The sequence below is a fragment of the Mandrillus leucophaeus genome, unplaced genomic scaffold, assembly GCF_000951045.1.
Source record: "Mandrillus leucophaeus isolate KB7577 unplaced genomic scaffold, Mleu.le_1.0 Scaffold202, whole genome shotgun sequence".
NCBI lineage: Eukaryota > Metazoa > Chordata > Mammalia > Primates > Cercopithecidae > Mandrillus > Mandrillus leucophaeus.
Genome location: NW_012102055.1, coordinates 4,794,081 through 4,810,193, shown reverse-complemented (window position 1 = coordinate 4,810,193; position 16,113 = coordinate 4,794,081). Strand labels below are relative to the sequence as shown.

At 46.5% G+C, this 16,113-nt stretch overlaps 1 protein-coding gene across 2 annotated transcripts in view; it reads right to left on the bottom strand.

The window, feature by feature from the left end:
• Window positions 1-16,113, bottom strand: part of RIN2 (Ras and Rab interactor 2) — a 258,782-nt gene that overhangs the window by 43,171 nt on the left and 199,498 nt on the right. For both annotated transcript variants that reach the window (XM_011979525.1, XM_011979524.1), the window contains one exon: window positions 3,056-3,248. In XM_011979525.1, coding sequence (XP_011834915.1) covers window positions 3,056-3,248 — 193 coding nt within the window. The remainder of the gene's footprint in view (window positions 1-3,055; window positions 3,249-16,113) is intronic.

Sequence of the window (16,113 nt, the reverse complement as noted above, 5' to 3'; positions counted from 1 at the left end):
TCACCTAGTCTACGAATGAAGTGACTCTCCCTGGAGTGTGGCGTGTGGCAGCCCAGCTGAGTCCTGGTTCCCTTCTGTGGAACATGACCCTTCTCCAAGGATCTTATTCTGTCTGTCACGCTTCTTTAGCTACTTCTCTTTCCTTTGCATTTAAACACCTTACTCTCTACCTCTTCTCTCCCCTACCTTTCTACAGCCTTTCATTTTTTCCCCACCTAATCTTTGCTCCTCTCTTTATCTCCAGTTAATAGCTTGTAAGATACTTTATTTAGGGGGTGGGAAGATGGGTATGGGACTTGAGTATCTGGTGAAGAATGAGGCTGGAAGACCTTGAGTTCTCTTTTCTCCTGGCACCATGGGGATGAATCCATAGGATTCATCCAGTAGCGGGTTCTGGGAGTCAGTGCCTCTGGGACACCCTAAAACTGAAGCAGATGCTTCCTAAGTAGCATCCTGATGGGTAAGAGGCCGAAGCACTGCGGAGAGGCAGCTGTTGGTTGTTAGGAGAGGAAGTATCACTCCCTTTTACAGGTGGAGATCCCCCTGAGCCTTGGGGTTGGGGAGTGCAACCTCTAGGCCTTATTTTTTGAGGACTGCAGGCTTACATTATATCAGGGTTTGGCAAAGTCTGGCCTGCAGATGAAATCCATCCTGCCATCTGTTTCTGAGTAAAGTTGTATTGAAACACAACCAAGCCTGATCATTTACATATTGTCTATGGCTGGTTTTGCATGACAATAGCATAGTTGAGTAGTTGTGACAGAGACTGTATGGCCTGCAAAGCCAAAAATATTTCACTTTGCCCTTTATAGAAACAGTTTGTGGATGCTTATCTTAGATTGTAGAATAATTAAGTATGGGCACCCCAAAAGCCCACTTCACTCATGCCTCCATGGCCAGTCTCTGAAATCCTCCTCCTTCACACACTTTCAGCCACCTGCTTTTCTGTCTCTTCTTTTTTTATTTTATTTTATTTTATTTTATTTATTTTATTTTGAGATGGAGTCTGGCTCTGTCATCCAGGCTGAAGTCAGTGGTGTAATCTCAGCTCACTGCAACCCCCACCTCCTGGTTCAAGCGATTCTCTTGCCTCAGCCTCCGGAGTAGCTGGGGTTACAGGAGCATGCCACCATGCCTGGCTAATTTTTGCATTTTTAGTAGATACAGGGTTTCGCCATGTTGGCCAGGCTGGTCTCGAACTCCTGACCTCAAGTGATCTGCTTGCCTTGGCCTGCCAAAGTGCTGGGATTACAGGCCTGAGCCACCATGCCTGGCCTCTCCCTTCATTATTCTTGACTGTCCTGGTCCACGCTACTCCTGTCCTGGCCCTGCCCTCAACCTGCCCAATCTCATCAGGCAGGCCCTGTGCAGGGATCAGGCAGGCGGATGGAGAGAACATGCCTGGCTTGTTTCCCACGCAGGTCTCAGCAAGAGTGGACGTGCCCTACCCTGGGAGGGGGAGCTGGGCAGGGTGTTGCCTAGCTCTGCAGCAACTTCTGTCTTTGGCATTGTTTGCAGAAACGCAAGAGCAGACAATTCAACAGGCTGAAAGTGAGGCTTCACAGGAGGTGAGGAAATCCTGATCCTACAGAGCAAAACTAGAGGCAGCAGCTCTGTGTTATGGCCAAGGGATTCTTTGCAAAGATGAGAAAGCACCATGCCTTGTTCCCCTGAGCATGTTCTAGCAGATGTCTTAGTTCTGCCTGTTTCTGCCTGATGAGCAATAAAGAAAGATTCATATGTTTTTTAAAAAGTGAGAACAGACAGACTCTGACTGCTAGGAAATTCAAAAATATATTTGGTGCCCAATTCTTATGACATTCCTCAGCTGGCTACTAATGGGATTTTCCCCTTGCTTCTCCATCTAGTTCTTAGTCTCTATCTTGTGTTGTGCGTGAAGTCTTATTTTATCTGTGACTTACTGTATTTACCCTTTGGAAGTAGACACTGTACACAAGTGCTATCCTCTATAACTTTGTACTACAGTGAAAATGTTCCATATTCTGCACCATCTAATATGGTAGCTGGCCGAGGCCAGAAAGCACTTAAAATGTGGCTGTGGTAACTGAGGGGCTGAATTTCTAATTTTATTTGCTTTAATTCTTGTAAATTTGAACAGCCACATGGGGCAAGAAGCTACCATATTGGACAGCACAAGAGATATCACTCACTTTTTTTTTTTTTTTGAGACAGATTCTCACTCTGTCGCCCAGACTGGAGTGGAGTGGCACAATCTCTGCTCACGGCAACCTCCACTTCCTGTGTTTAAGTGATTCTCCTGCCTCAGCCTCCTGAGTAGCTGGGATTACAGGCATGTGCCACCACACCGGGCTAATTTTTGTAATTTTAGTAGAGATAGGGTGCCACTGTGTTGCCCAGGCCGGTCTTGAAATCCAGGCCTCAAGTGATCTGTCCGCTTTGGCCTCCCAAAGTGCTGGGATTACAGGCGTGAGACACTGTGCCCGGCCCCAGTCACTTTTTTGAGGACCTTCCGCAAGTCGTGGAGTGGTCTGGATGGGACGGACAATGGTCTTGGATAGACAGTAGCTGAGGAAACCATATTAGACTTTGGTCTGTGTGGAAAGCCCAGGGAAAAGAGGACTACAGAGCAGGCAAGTCTGTGGACACAGAACTTTTGAAGGCTGGGTCCCAAGTTGGATGGCTGGACCCTGGCAGAGCTCCCAGGTTCAGAAGGAGAGGAAGGCAGCAGAGGCCACCAAGGATCCCAGACCTAGGCTCATCCTCAGTGTCTGGGCTCAAGAGGTCAGACCCAGGCTTCTGGCCAGTGGCCCCTACCCGCTACCTAGATGCCCAGTTACTCTGCTGAATCCTTGTACCTCCCACGGTAACTGAGCAGATAAAGACAGAAAGACACGCTGTGAAGGGCTCTGTTCCTGGGTTTCCAGAATATTTCTGCATGAAAACCAGTTACACATCAGGAAACATGCTCCTTACAAGCTGGGAAGAACTTTCTGGAACTAACTCCAAGTGTTTTTCTTTAAGCCGGCAGCAGTCCTGCCTGCCTCAACCTGCTTCCCGAGGTTCTGAGTCTTACCCCCGGAGGCTGGGCCTGCAGGACCTCTGCTGCCTCCTCCTCACTCAGACCCAGCTGCAGCCATATGGGGTGGGTGTGGAGAAGCCGGTCCAAGATGCTGAGCCTGTTGGAGAGGCTGTCATAGCCTGAGTCCCGGGCACAGGTCTTCACGTCCTCTTCCTCGGAATAGCCACCATCCTTGTGTCTTACCATGCTAGGAGAAAGAGAAGTGGCAGGGTCAGCGGGCTACAGTACCATTTCCCTAATGAGGAGACCGTCCCTACAAGTTCATAGGCCAGGCTTGCCACCGCACATACCCCATCTTGTGATTGCCCCCTTAATCATCTTCTCTTCCAGACTGAAAGCTTTCTGAGGGCAGACACATTGTTTTATTTTACCCTATATCTCTAATATTAAAAAGAACACTTTGCACTGGACAGACCTGACCTTCTATTTCTAACCCCATTTTCAAAAGTTCTAAGCATCCGAAATGCCGTTTATTCAGGCTTTGTCTTCTGACATAAAACATATCTTTTTTTTTTCTTTTTTTTTGAGACGGAGTCTCATTCTGTTGCCCAGGCTGGAGTGCAGTGGCGCGATCTGGGCTCACTGCAACCTCCGTCTCCTGTGTTCAAGTGATTCTCCTGCCTCAGCCTCCCGAGTAGCAGGGATGACAGGCACCCGCCACCATGCCTGGCTAATTTTTGTATTTTTAATAGAGATGGGGTTTCGCCATGTTGGCCAGGCTGGTCTTGAACTCCTGACCTCAGATGGTCCGTCCACCTCAGCCTCCCAAAGTGCTGGGATTACAGGCGTGAGCCACCCCGCCTGGCTGACATAAAACATTTCTAACTTTGAGAACAGAACCCTAAATGTGAAATAGCATAGATGGCAACCGTGAGATCCTAATGCTCAGTAGGATTTCTCATAAGCACAGCCATGCCCCAGTCTAAAGGCAAATGCACTCACACAGATTTATTTTGTACCTGAATGATTGGATTTTATTTCTTCTCACAAATCTAAGCATTTTTATTACTGACATTATTTATAATAAAACTTCACAGAGGAGTGATGCTGTGCTATTTGTAAAATCATGTCGACATTCTTTATAATAACTAAGACGTGGAAACAACCCAAATGTCTGTCAGTTGATGAGTGGATGAACAAAATGTGGCTGAGCGTGGCGGCTCACGCCCGTAATCCCAGCACTTTGGGAGGTTGAGGCGGACAGATCACTTGAGCCCAGGAGTTCGAAGCCAGCCTGTGGAACACGGCGAAATCCCATTTCTACTAAAAATACAAAAATCAGCCAGGTGTGGTCAGGTGCACCCGTAGTCCCAGCTACTCAGGAGGGTGAGGTGGGAGGATCGCTTGAGCCTGGGAAGTTAAGGCTGAAGTGAACCATGATCCCACCAGTGCACTCCAGCCTGGACAACAGGAGTGAGACCCTGTCTTAAAAAAAGAAAAAAAAAAAAAGTAATCTATTCTTACAATGGAATATTATTCAGCCATAAAAAGGAATAGAGCACGGATGCATGCTGCAACATGGATAAACTTGGAAAGCATTATGTTCAGTGACAGAAGCCAGATGTATAAGGCCACATACTGAATGACTATTTACATGAAATATCCAGAACGGGCAAATCTACAGAGACACAAAGTAGATTAGTGGGTGCCAGAGAATGAGGGAGAGAAAAGAGAATGGGGAGTGACTGCAAACAGGTACCGGTTTCTTTCTTCTGGGGTGATGGAAATGTTCTGGTATTAGACAGTGGTAATAATTGCACAATGTGTGAATGTACTAAAAACCCATGAATCATACACGTTAAAAGGGTGAATTTTATGGTATGTGAATTATATCTTAATGACCAAACCATACTGACGTCCTTTTGGTGCCAATACTGGTTCTGTCAGTGAGTGTTTAACTCCCATTTCACCAATGAGAAGACTGAAGCCTAAGAAGTTACTGAGCTGTCCTGAGTGATAACAGCCTTGAAACAGCAGAGCTAGAAATTACACATACTCTGATAATTTATCCAACATGTGGGTTCCAAGTCAGGTCAGGGACACAGGGGTGAGGGGCACAGAGGTCAAGGACACTGGGCAGTTTGTATCCATGTAGTGGCTGTTGTGTGCCAAGCCCTTTACCTACCTTCTCTCATTTACTCCTCTCGACAGCCCTGAACCACAGGCACCATGATCCCAGTTTTAGAGAACTAGGAGACTGAGCCCAGGTCAGGACCTTGCTCAAGGTCAAGCCCCTCGTTAGAGGGAGGGGCTGACATTCCCATCCAAGGCAGCTTCGCTCTGGGTTCTCTCCCCCTTTACCAAACTCAGAACTGAACTTTCCCTGGCTCTCAAGGAGCAGGTCATCAAGCCCTATCCTGGGGCAGCCAAGGGACACCAGACCTAACCATTCATGTCCAAACAAGCAGGTTTAGCTTGGGGTACATATGGTCTTCAATCCTCTAAACCCAAAGGAACTCAACTGTGTGATCTAGATAATGTCTTTAGCACTGAGAAGGATGGATAATGAAACCGAATGTATGATGAGAGTTATAAAAAGGAAATTAAAGAAAGGAAGTGTGATAGTTCCACATGGACAACTCTACTCCTAAGAGGTGGGACTGAATTTAGAAGAAGCCAACCTATGCCGATCATGTTTGGGTGTGCAGACTCAATAATAATACCCAGTGTTGGCATGTGGCCTGGCCAGAGACCCCATCCTAACTTCTCTCCATCACCTTCGTGACTGTCTGCAGGCCTGAGGAATCTCACTCATTCATTCAAGATTTATCTTTTTATTTCTTCTCAAACATATGAACGCTTTGCTCAACTTCTGCTACAAGTTTCCAGGTAGGAGACTCTGCGCCAAAAAGAATAGTTTCTCCTTCTGCAAATGCCATTCCAGCACCTGCAGGTATTAGGAAGTGAATATTTGCAGTTAAAAAAAACATACTCTTCAAAGTAAAGCTGGTGTTAAGATTCCTTTCATAGAAGGCAAAAGAGCCAGCTTTAGACAAGTGATTCTCAACCCTGGCTGCTGATAAAAATCACCTTAAAAAGCCAGGTGTGGAGGGCCGGGCGCGGTAGCTCACGCCTGTAATCCCAGCACTTTGGGAGGCCGAGGCGGGTGGATCACGAGGTCAGGAGATCGAGACCATCCTGGCTAACACAGTGAAACCCCGTCTCTACTAAAAATACAAAAATTAGCCGGGCGTGGTGGTGGGCACCTGTAGTCCCAGCTACTTGGGAGGCTGAGGCAGGAGAATGGCGTGAACCCAGGAGGTGGAGCTTGCAGTGAGCCGAGATCGTGCCACTACACTCCAGCCTGGGCGACAGAGCGAGACTCCGTCTCGGGGAAAAAAAAAAAAGCCAGGTGTTGTGGCTAAACCTGTAATCCCAGCACTTTGGGAGGCTGAGGCAGGCAGATCACCTGAGACCAGGAGTTCAAGAGCAGCCTGGCCAACATAGTGAATCCCTGTCTCTACTAAAATACAAAAAGTAGCTAGGAGTGGTGGGGGGCGCCTGTAGTCCCAGCTACTCAGGAGGCTAGGGCGGGAGAATCGCTTGAACTTGGGGAGGTGGAGGTTGCCATGAGTGGAGATAGCACCACTACACTCCAGCCTGGGTGACAGAGCAAGAGCCTGTCTCAAAAAGAAAAGAAAAAAAAAAAAAGCCAGGTGCAGTGGCTCACGCCTGTAATCCCAGCACACTTTGGGAGGCTGAGGCGGTTGGATCACCAGAAGTCAGGAGTTCAAGACCAGCCTGGTCAACATGGTGAAACCCTGTCTCTACTAAAAATACCAAAATTAGCTGGGCATGGTGGCGCACACCTGTAGTCTCAGCTACTCGGGAGGCTGAGGCAGGAGAATAGCTTGAATTTGGGAGGCAGAGTTTGCAGTGAGCTGAGATCGTTCCACTGTACTCCAGCCTGGGCAACAAAGCAAAGCTCCATCTCAAAAAAAAAAAAATTTCCCAGGGAATCTCAATGTGCAACCGAGTTTACAACCACTACTTTGGATCAGTGTTTGTCAAACTTGAGCGCCTGTGTGAAAGTCACCTGGGGGTTTGTTAAGCCACAGATTCCTGATTTCAGACTCACAGCTTCTGCAGGCGTGGCGTGAGCCAGAGACATTGCATTTCTAACAAGCTCTCAGTGACCAATCTGAGGACAACACTGTAAGAAGCATTTGCCTGAGGCACAAGTGTAAAACATGCACATTAACTCAGATCCAATTAGGGGTTTGGTTTGGTTTTGTTAGGGGCTGGGGGTCAGGGATGGGTACCATGCCACTAAAAGAATTCTTGGTGACGTGGCCGGGCGCAGTGGCTCAAGCCTGTAATCCCAGCACTTTGGGAGGCCGAGACGGGTGGATCACGAGGTCAGGAGATCGAGACCATCCTGGCTAACACGGTGAAACCCCATCTCTACTAAAAAATACAAAAAACTAGCCGGGTGAGGTGGCAGGCGCATGTAGTCCCAGCTACTCGGGAGCCTGAGGCAGGAGAATGGCGTGAACCTGGGAGGTGGAGCTTGCAGTGAGCCGAGCTCCAGCCACTGCACTCCAGCCTGGGCGACAGAGTGAGACTCCGTCTCAAAAAAAAAAAAAAAAAAAAAATTCTTGGTGACTAAATGAATATTTTATCACTGCCACCTCAGGTTGGCCGTATTTTGCCAAGTCCAAATTGGACAGTGTCTAACATGACAATTGTGATGCTCATGTGTGCTGAAAGTAAACATGTTGACATATCTTCCTTCCCTAGAAGGGCACATCCTGTGACTCCTCTGGGGTTTCAAGGAGCTGAAAAGCCTTTGTTCTGACAAGTGACCTCAGCCTGAAAAGCAGGGACCAGACAGGAAGATGGTGAATAAAATTCATCTGACCTCGTAAAGGAGCAACCATAAATTATCCCTTGCCTTTGCAAATGACTAAGCTAACTCCTTGATTCAGCCAGCCACTTGAGATTTATAGCATGTTATTACAGGACAAATTGGCTTTAATCAGGAACAACCTTCAGGAAAGAACTAATGTGAGAACATCGAACATGTAGGGGATGCTACTGGTGCCCCACGTAGAGCCCCTCCTCTAGGGCAGGCACCCATGCCCCAGCTGCTGCAAGTGTTGGCTGTGGAAAGCTCACAGCTGCTCCTCTTCTCCTGGAAATGCCCAGGAAGCTACATCCTCTCCCTGAGAGCAGACTCGCTGCCAATGACATACTGATATGTACTTTCTACATATGTGAGATGGAGAAGAGTGGCCTTCTAGCCTCAAGGTGTGACAACTCTGGGGGCTATTCACGCTGCTGAGCTCCCTGTGGGACCAGGCAGAGCCCACATCTTTGCCTTGCCTCCTCCCTGTCCCATCCTGGATCCCTCACTCCTTGGCAGACTGTTCCTGAATCACTTGCACAAGAAGCCCCGAATCAGGTTCTCCTTCCAGGGAACTCAACCTACGATAGAACTTGATGAGATTAACAGAAACTAATGATTGCTAAGAAAGGTGTCTGCATGCAAACAGGAGGGAAGGCAGTGAACAGAGGTTCATAAAAGGTAAAACACTGTGATACAATTCAGGTGATTCCAATAAAAACATGGCCATAGTGGAATGGCCACAGAGCCAAGCACAGGGCAGGAAGCATGAGGTTCCTCTCCTAGCTTGGCCGGGCATGTGAGTCCTTGCTCAGGTCCCTTTCTGAGCCTCGTCCTTTTGATCTGAAAATATTAAATAACAATACCTTCACCACCAGCGAGTAATCAATGCAAGCAAAAATTGTGAGTGGATGCTAAAATCAGAAGGCAAAAGACTTAGGAAATAGGATAGTCATAGTCTTAAAATATCACCTCACAGATCACTTAACGACTTGTGAAAATGGAAAGGTACCCTGGCAATGGAGGAACCTGGTAGATGCCACCTTAACCAAGTGATCTGTGCTAACTCCTCCAAAAATGAGCCGCCCTGACATCATGTGCCCCCGACGTGAGGCCCTGAGAATGTCACCCAGGTGTCTTTCCTGCCCCCAAATATGACTCACCTGAATGTATACAGGAGAAAACAATCAGAAAAATCCAAATTTCAGTGACTGCAAAACCAATGGCCAAAACTTCAAAAATGTCAATGTCATGAATTTTACCAGGCTGCAGGATTAACACAGGTTCGAGGTGAATAAAGAGATATGATAACTACATGGAGTGCATAGCCTTGAACTCGTATGGCATCAGTATAAAAAGATCTATAAAGGACAATTTCACCTGTGATCCCAGCACTTTGGGAGGCCAAGGTGTACGGCTTGCTTGACCTCAGGAGTTTGAGGTCAGCCCGGGCAACACGGCAAAACCTGGTCTCTACAAAATATACAGAAAAGAATTAGCCAGGCATGGTGGAGCGTGCCTCTGGTCCCAACTACTCCAGAGGCTGAGGCGGGGGGATCGCTTGGGCTTGGGAGGTGGAGGTTGCAGTGAGCTGAGATGGCGCCACTGCACTTCAGCCTGGGTGACAGAGTTAGACCCTGCCTCAAAAAATAAAAAAAAAATAAAAAAATAAAGGTAATCGGGCACAATGGTGTGTGCCTATAGTCCCAGCTACAGCTACTCAGGAGGCTAAGGCAGGAGAACTGTTTGAACCTGAGAGGTGGAGGTTGCAGTGAGCCAAGACCATACCATTGCACTCCAGCCTGGGTGACAGAGCAAGACCTTATCTCAATAATAACATAACATAACATAATATAAAATAAAATAATATGGATAATTTCCTAAGCGTGATAATTTTATTATGCTTACAAGGGAAAAATGCTCTCATTCTTAAGACACGCATACTGAAAGATTTAAGGGCAAAGTGTAAACATGTTTGAAAGTGTCAAAAAGAAAGAAAGTGTCAAATGGTGAGCTTCGCCTAAAAAGAAAAAAATATAAGGAGATAAGAAAATGTAGCAAAATTTCAACACATAGTGAATTAAGTGACCAGTGCTATCTTTGCAACTTTTCCATAATGTTCGAAATTTCTCAAAATAATAGGTTGGAGGAGAAGTAGTAATATCTACCATCTCACTGAGTTTTTCTGACTATAAAACTCATTTATTTGTGCAACCATTCCCACTATGTCTAGGTGTCTAGGGCTGCTATCATGAGGAGATAAAACTTAGGTACAGATACAGTGAGACCCACCTGTCACTACAATGGGCAAACCACAGAATGCCCCTCAAAGTATAAGGTGCCTCTAGGGGCAGAGAACAAACACTCACCCAAAAGAACAAACACTCACCAGAGAACAAAAACTCCACCCATCCCAATTCCAACCAAACCTGGGCTTTATGGCTGTGAAGCAGATGGGTGGATCTTCCGTCCACTTTGGAAGGGCAGGGCTCTCCAGCACCTGTCCTGCTATCGTGAAAACCAGGTTAAAGCTCTTTGGAGTATGGGATGAGAGAGGCCTTTCCACTGGGCTGGATTTCCTTCCTTCCCATGGCCCAGCGTTAATCGCCTGAGCAGGTGGAAGAATAAGTGATTGCAGAAAGCTCGTTTCGAATAGGACAACCAGGCAGACAAGGGTTAGTTTTACTAACATTGCCAGAATCAGATTCACTTGAGCAGAGCAGAGCTTCCAAACGATGCATGCCTTTTCTTGTCCTAATTCCAGAAGAATAGTACAGTCTACCAGCACAGCCCCTAATGACCAGTCCCAGCGACGAGGGTCTAGACAAAGCATGCTATGAAGCCTCCCTTGCACCTCCCCCTACATCACCCGCTCCCCCGAGCTCTGTCCCCAACCATACACCTGAAGTGTACCCTTTGACCTTGCAAACGAGAGACAATTAATAAGGCAAAAATACATAGAAATTTGATGCGAGGTCATTTCTGTGGCAAAAAGTACTGACAGAGTAAATAAAGTTAACAAATTTCTAGATATAAGAATCCTGGTTTGGCTGTTAGACAGCAAAAAGAAAGTTCAAGGCAAAATGCCAAATTCTTACTCTGTCAATCAAGGATGGTGCACATCCACTAGGCTATAGGTGTCAGCAGGTGTGCTCTGCTCTGTATGGCTCTGCCCTCAGTGGTAGGACATGAGGATAAACGAGTTAAACAAAAAGCCCCCTAAATCTCCTCTGTGTGTGTAAAACCACACCTTCACTAAGCTGAGCAATTAGATATTTATTTATTTATTTATTTATTTATTTAGAGACGGAGTCTGGCTCTGTCACCCAGGCTGGAGTGCAACGGTGCGATCTTGGCTCACTGCAACCTCTGCCTCCCAGGTTCAAGTGATTCTCCAGCCTCAGCCTCCTAAGTAGCTGGAATAACAGGCACACACCACCATGCCTGGCTAATTTTTGTATTTTTTTTAACAGAGACGAGGTTTCACCATGTTGGCCAGGCTGGTCTCGAACTCCTGATCTCAGGCGATCCACCAGCCTTAGCCTCCCAAAGTGCTGGGATTACAGGTGTGAGCCTCAGCAACCAGCCTAGATTTTTTTTTTTTTTAAATAAAATGACGTCCTGGTGCAGTGCCCTGTACCCTAATCCCAGCATTTTGGGAGGCAGAGGGAGGTGAATTGCTTGAGCCTAGGAGGTCGAGGTTGCAGTGAGCTGTGATCATGCCACTACACTCCAGCCTGGGCAACAGAGTGAGACCTTGTCTCAATAAATAAATATATACTTAAAATTAAAATTAAAATCATTCAAGACAATCACTTTTGTCTGGGACATACTTCCAAGTTGCCTTGGAGAGTGCTCCCGAGAAACTGGAGTTTCTAAATGGACAATTTAATATCATCTATCATAAGATGTGCCAGATTTTTTTTAAGAACAAAAGTGATTTCAAACAAATATTTAAAATGTACTATGAATTTTCCACCAGCCTGGCCAACATGGCGAAACCCCATCTTTACTAAAAGTACAAAAATTAGCCGGGTGTGGTGGCATGCTCCTGTAGTCCCAGCTACTTGGGAGGCTGAGGCAGGAGAATGGCTTGAACCCGGGAGGTGGAGGTTGCAGTAAGCCGAGATCGCGCCACTGCACTCCAGCCTGGGCGACAGAGGGATACTGTGTCTACAAAAATATATATCTATATATAGATATATATTTTTTCCAGTCTACAGCAGACTGTTAGATCATAATTCAGCTAAAAAAGGATTGGTTTAGTTAATTAACAATATCTGAAAACCCCTCATAGAATGAATGGCAAGTCCCCTATGGAGATAAATAAGGCAGTTGTGGCCCCTAAGTCAAGTGATGCTTTCCTAGGGGAAGTTCCATAGTTCTCCAGCTCCCTTCCGTGTGTCTGTGCCAGCAGCTGTGTCTCAGCACGGTGACTATCACATCTGCCTCGGAGCTGGAACCATTTGTGGTCTACCCTTGTGTTTTATCAAGGTAACCTGTTTTGTTTCTACTTACATGAGTCATCTGGTGACACTGGGATGACTGGGTCAGCAGTTAGTTGGAGGAAGGATTATCACAGTTTCTTAAAAGCAGCTGGGCTTTCGGCTTTTATCTCAGTTCCCCAAGCCCTGGCCGTAGACACGACCTTCTTTCCCTTGTCAGGCTCCACAAGGTATGGAGAACTCTCCCCTTGAAAGGGCGACACCTGCTTGCTTTGCCGGCTTTCCCAGGCCAATCATGGTGGAATCTACAAGGACTGCCCCAGACCTGGGATTTGAAGGAGTGAGTGGCAGGCTCCTCCCATGTCTCTCCTTGCAAGTCTCACCTTTCTGGCCAGGCACTCCCTGAAAACAGTCATTACGAAAAATTCCTGGCTTTTCTTGAAGCCTGAGGGCTCGTTCCCTGAAGGTTTCTGGGAATCTTCTAGACTTTCACGAAAACAAAGTTTTTCATTGTTTACATGGTAAGTGTTTAATAAGTGGTTACAGAATGAAGACAATGGGCTAATTATCATTAACAGGGTGATAAGTTCTTATCAATAAAACAAAAACAACAACAAAAGCAGAGCTCAGGTTCCATATTGCTTTTGCCTCTGACTAAATTATGGTTTAAGATTCATTACATCGTTTGTCTCCCAAACATAAAGAACTGTAGTGTTGCTACTAAGTGGAAACCCCAAAAACAAAATAAAGTTCTAATGGTGGAAAAGTATAGATTAATTTTGATATCTAAATTTTTAATTTTAAAAATTACTTTTTTAGAGATGTGGGTCTTGCTGAGTTTCCCAGGCTGGTCTCAAACTCCTGGCCTTAAGTGGTCCTCCTGTCTCAGCCTCAGCTTCCTGAGTAGCTGGGGCTATAGGCACAAGCTACCACGCCTAGCCCAATTTTGATAGTTTGTAATATCTCAATGTGGTTAGAAACTGACAATATTTCCGAAAAAGTGATGGATATAGCAAGGTAATCCCTGGAGGCATGGTTTTAATTTTAATGACCCTTACTTATTTTAATGGTTATATGTATTCAGTGTGTTTCCCAATTATGGTAAAGATACTGAATTTGTTTTTTTTTTGACAGTCTGTCACCCAGGCTGGAGTGCAGTAGTGTGATCTCGGCTCACTGCAACCTCCGCCTCCTGGGTTCGAGCAATTCTCCCGCCTCAGCCTCCTGAGTAGTTGGGACTTCAGTTAATTTTTGTATTTTTAGTAGAGACAGGGTTTTGCCACGTTGGCCAGGCTGGTCTCGAACTCCTGATGTCAGGTGATCTACCCACCTCATCCTCCCAAAGTGCTGGGATTACAGGTGTGACCCACTGCACCAGGCTGAATTTGCTTTTTCCTTTTTTTTTTTCTTTGAGATAGAATCTCGCTCTGTTGCCCAGGGCTGGAGTGCAGTGGTGACACAATCTCGGCTTACCGCAACCTCTGTCTCCCGGGTTCAGGCAATTCTTTTGCCTCAACTTCCTGAGTAGCTGGGACTACAGGCATGCGCCACCATGCTGGACTAATATTTGCATTTTTAGTAGAGACGGGGTTTCGCCATGTTGGCCAGGCCGGTCTCGAACTCCTGGCCTCAATCGATCCTCCCGCCTTGTCTCTCAAAGTGCTGGGATTCCAGGTGTGAGCTCCTGCACTGGCCTGGGGAGATCATCCTGTAGATGCATCTACATGCTGTTGCTCAGCTTCCTCCTTACTGAGTTCAAGCTACTAGGAATGTCTCCTGCCATATCTGGCTCCTACCTACTTACCTACCTGTCAAACTGAGTTCAAATCCTCATCCCTTATCTCTGTCAGCTGCAAGTAATCTGTGACCCATCACATTCCTTCCTTACTGTCCCCACACCTCCAGGGAACCTACCCCATTCCACTCTGGTCAGACTTCTCTCCCTTACTAGCCTGGCCTCATCCCCAGGCCATATTCAGGCCTCGCCCTGGGCAGGCATTAATAAAAGGTCTGCTTTAGGTGTGACCAGGGGCCTGAGGAGGAGGTGATCGGCAGAGAGCAAGGTTTACGGAAGAGGAGGAGCTTAGTGGGCAGGAAGAAAGGTTCTTACGGGTACTGGGCAGTTTCTTTCTGAGGCCTCCTAACAAATACAATCCGCTGCTCAGCTCCAGCCTCAGGAGACAAAGGGTCCTTGTTTCTGTGCTTATCAGGAAATGGGCGGCAAAAATCACCACAGCTACCAAGAGCCCCCTGACCTTTGGCCATCTCTGGGGCAAGAAAAGGAGGCAGCTCCAATCCTTCCAGAAAAACAAATCCTTCCTTATTGCTCGTGAATTTCTCCCATGGACACCCCTTCTAAGCTCAAGTCAACTAGCAAGGAGTGGGCTTTGAGTGGCTTTGGTTGTAAAAGTCAATGATGTTCTTGCAGTCTACATAGTGAAAAAAAAAATGATAAGAAAGATAAAAAGAAAAGTCAATGATGAGCTTTAGTTTAGAATTACAATAATTCTACGCCCACCAATACCAGACGTTGGAGACCAGTGCTCCATCCAAGATCTCCAAATACAGAATGCTTTATTCCAGCACGGAGAATGAGATTTAGAATTCCAACAAAAGTGGCCTGCTGAGTGCAGGAGAAAGTAGAGGGTAGACAGTCCTGGCAGGAAAGTGCCCTTGGATGAAGGCAGGTGCAGTGCACGAGCTCTGAAGAAATCCCAGTGGGAACCCCACGCACACAGCTTCAGGGGCTTTCGTATTCAGTCATCAATTTATCTGGAATCAAAGCCATCCACCTCCTGCCCATGTGAGTGCACTGAAATCACGGTGATATTTTTGGTAAGGCATGTCATAGTTTCAATGAAATCAGTCCTGATTCTAGTCTCCCTCAGTCTCCTAATCTTCAGCGGTTAGGTGGAAAGAGGACCCCAAGTCAGACTTGAATCAGAGCCTCAGCACTGCCCCTTCGTCACTGTGAGGCCTGCACCCATTACCACGCACCACTTAGTCTCAGTTTCCCTGTGTCTAAAAATGGATTCTTGTTGAAAAAAGGAATCTGTTAGCAAAACAAATAAACAGAACCTGAAAAGAACTTCTGATTCTAAGTGCCTGGAATGTCTTTGAAACTATGAGTAAAGGTTCAGTTCCACGGGAGTTTCCAGGATGACTTTTTATTGTCTCCTAATTTTTGGATAGTCACAAAAAGAAAGCGAGGCAATGTGTTTCCATTCTAGGACTGACAAATACTGTTGTATAAACACAACTCTGGAGCTTGTTTTGGCAGCATTTCATGTGACCTGGGAGAAAGTAAAACCCCAAAGCTTCTAGAGGCTGGCTTCCAGCAGGTCCTGGAAGCAGGAGAGTTTTCCATCTACCTTTAGTGCCCAGGCTCAACTTGGACTCTGGTGTCACCATCCTCAACTTTCAGATGGAAAAAGAAAAAAGAAAGCCACTTCTTTTGATATTTTTGTGTTAAAATGTCCATGTATATCACGCTTCTCCAGGAGCCTCCCTTCAGCTGCATGCCAGACTAAAAACTTTTTCCAGGCTGTTGCCTTAACCAGCTGCAAAGGCAAGAAAGGTACACCCTGGGATGTGGCACTGCCAGAGGACCCAGGCTTCTAGTTACAAGAGGCCAATGCAGGGGTCATCTTATGACTCAAGGACGAGACAGAAGTCAGAGTCTTGTGCCCACCATGGTCCTGCTCTTGGGACAGTAGATCCTTGACCATGTATCAAAGGGAACACAAATATACATCCCAAAT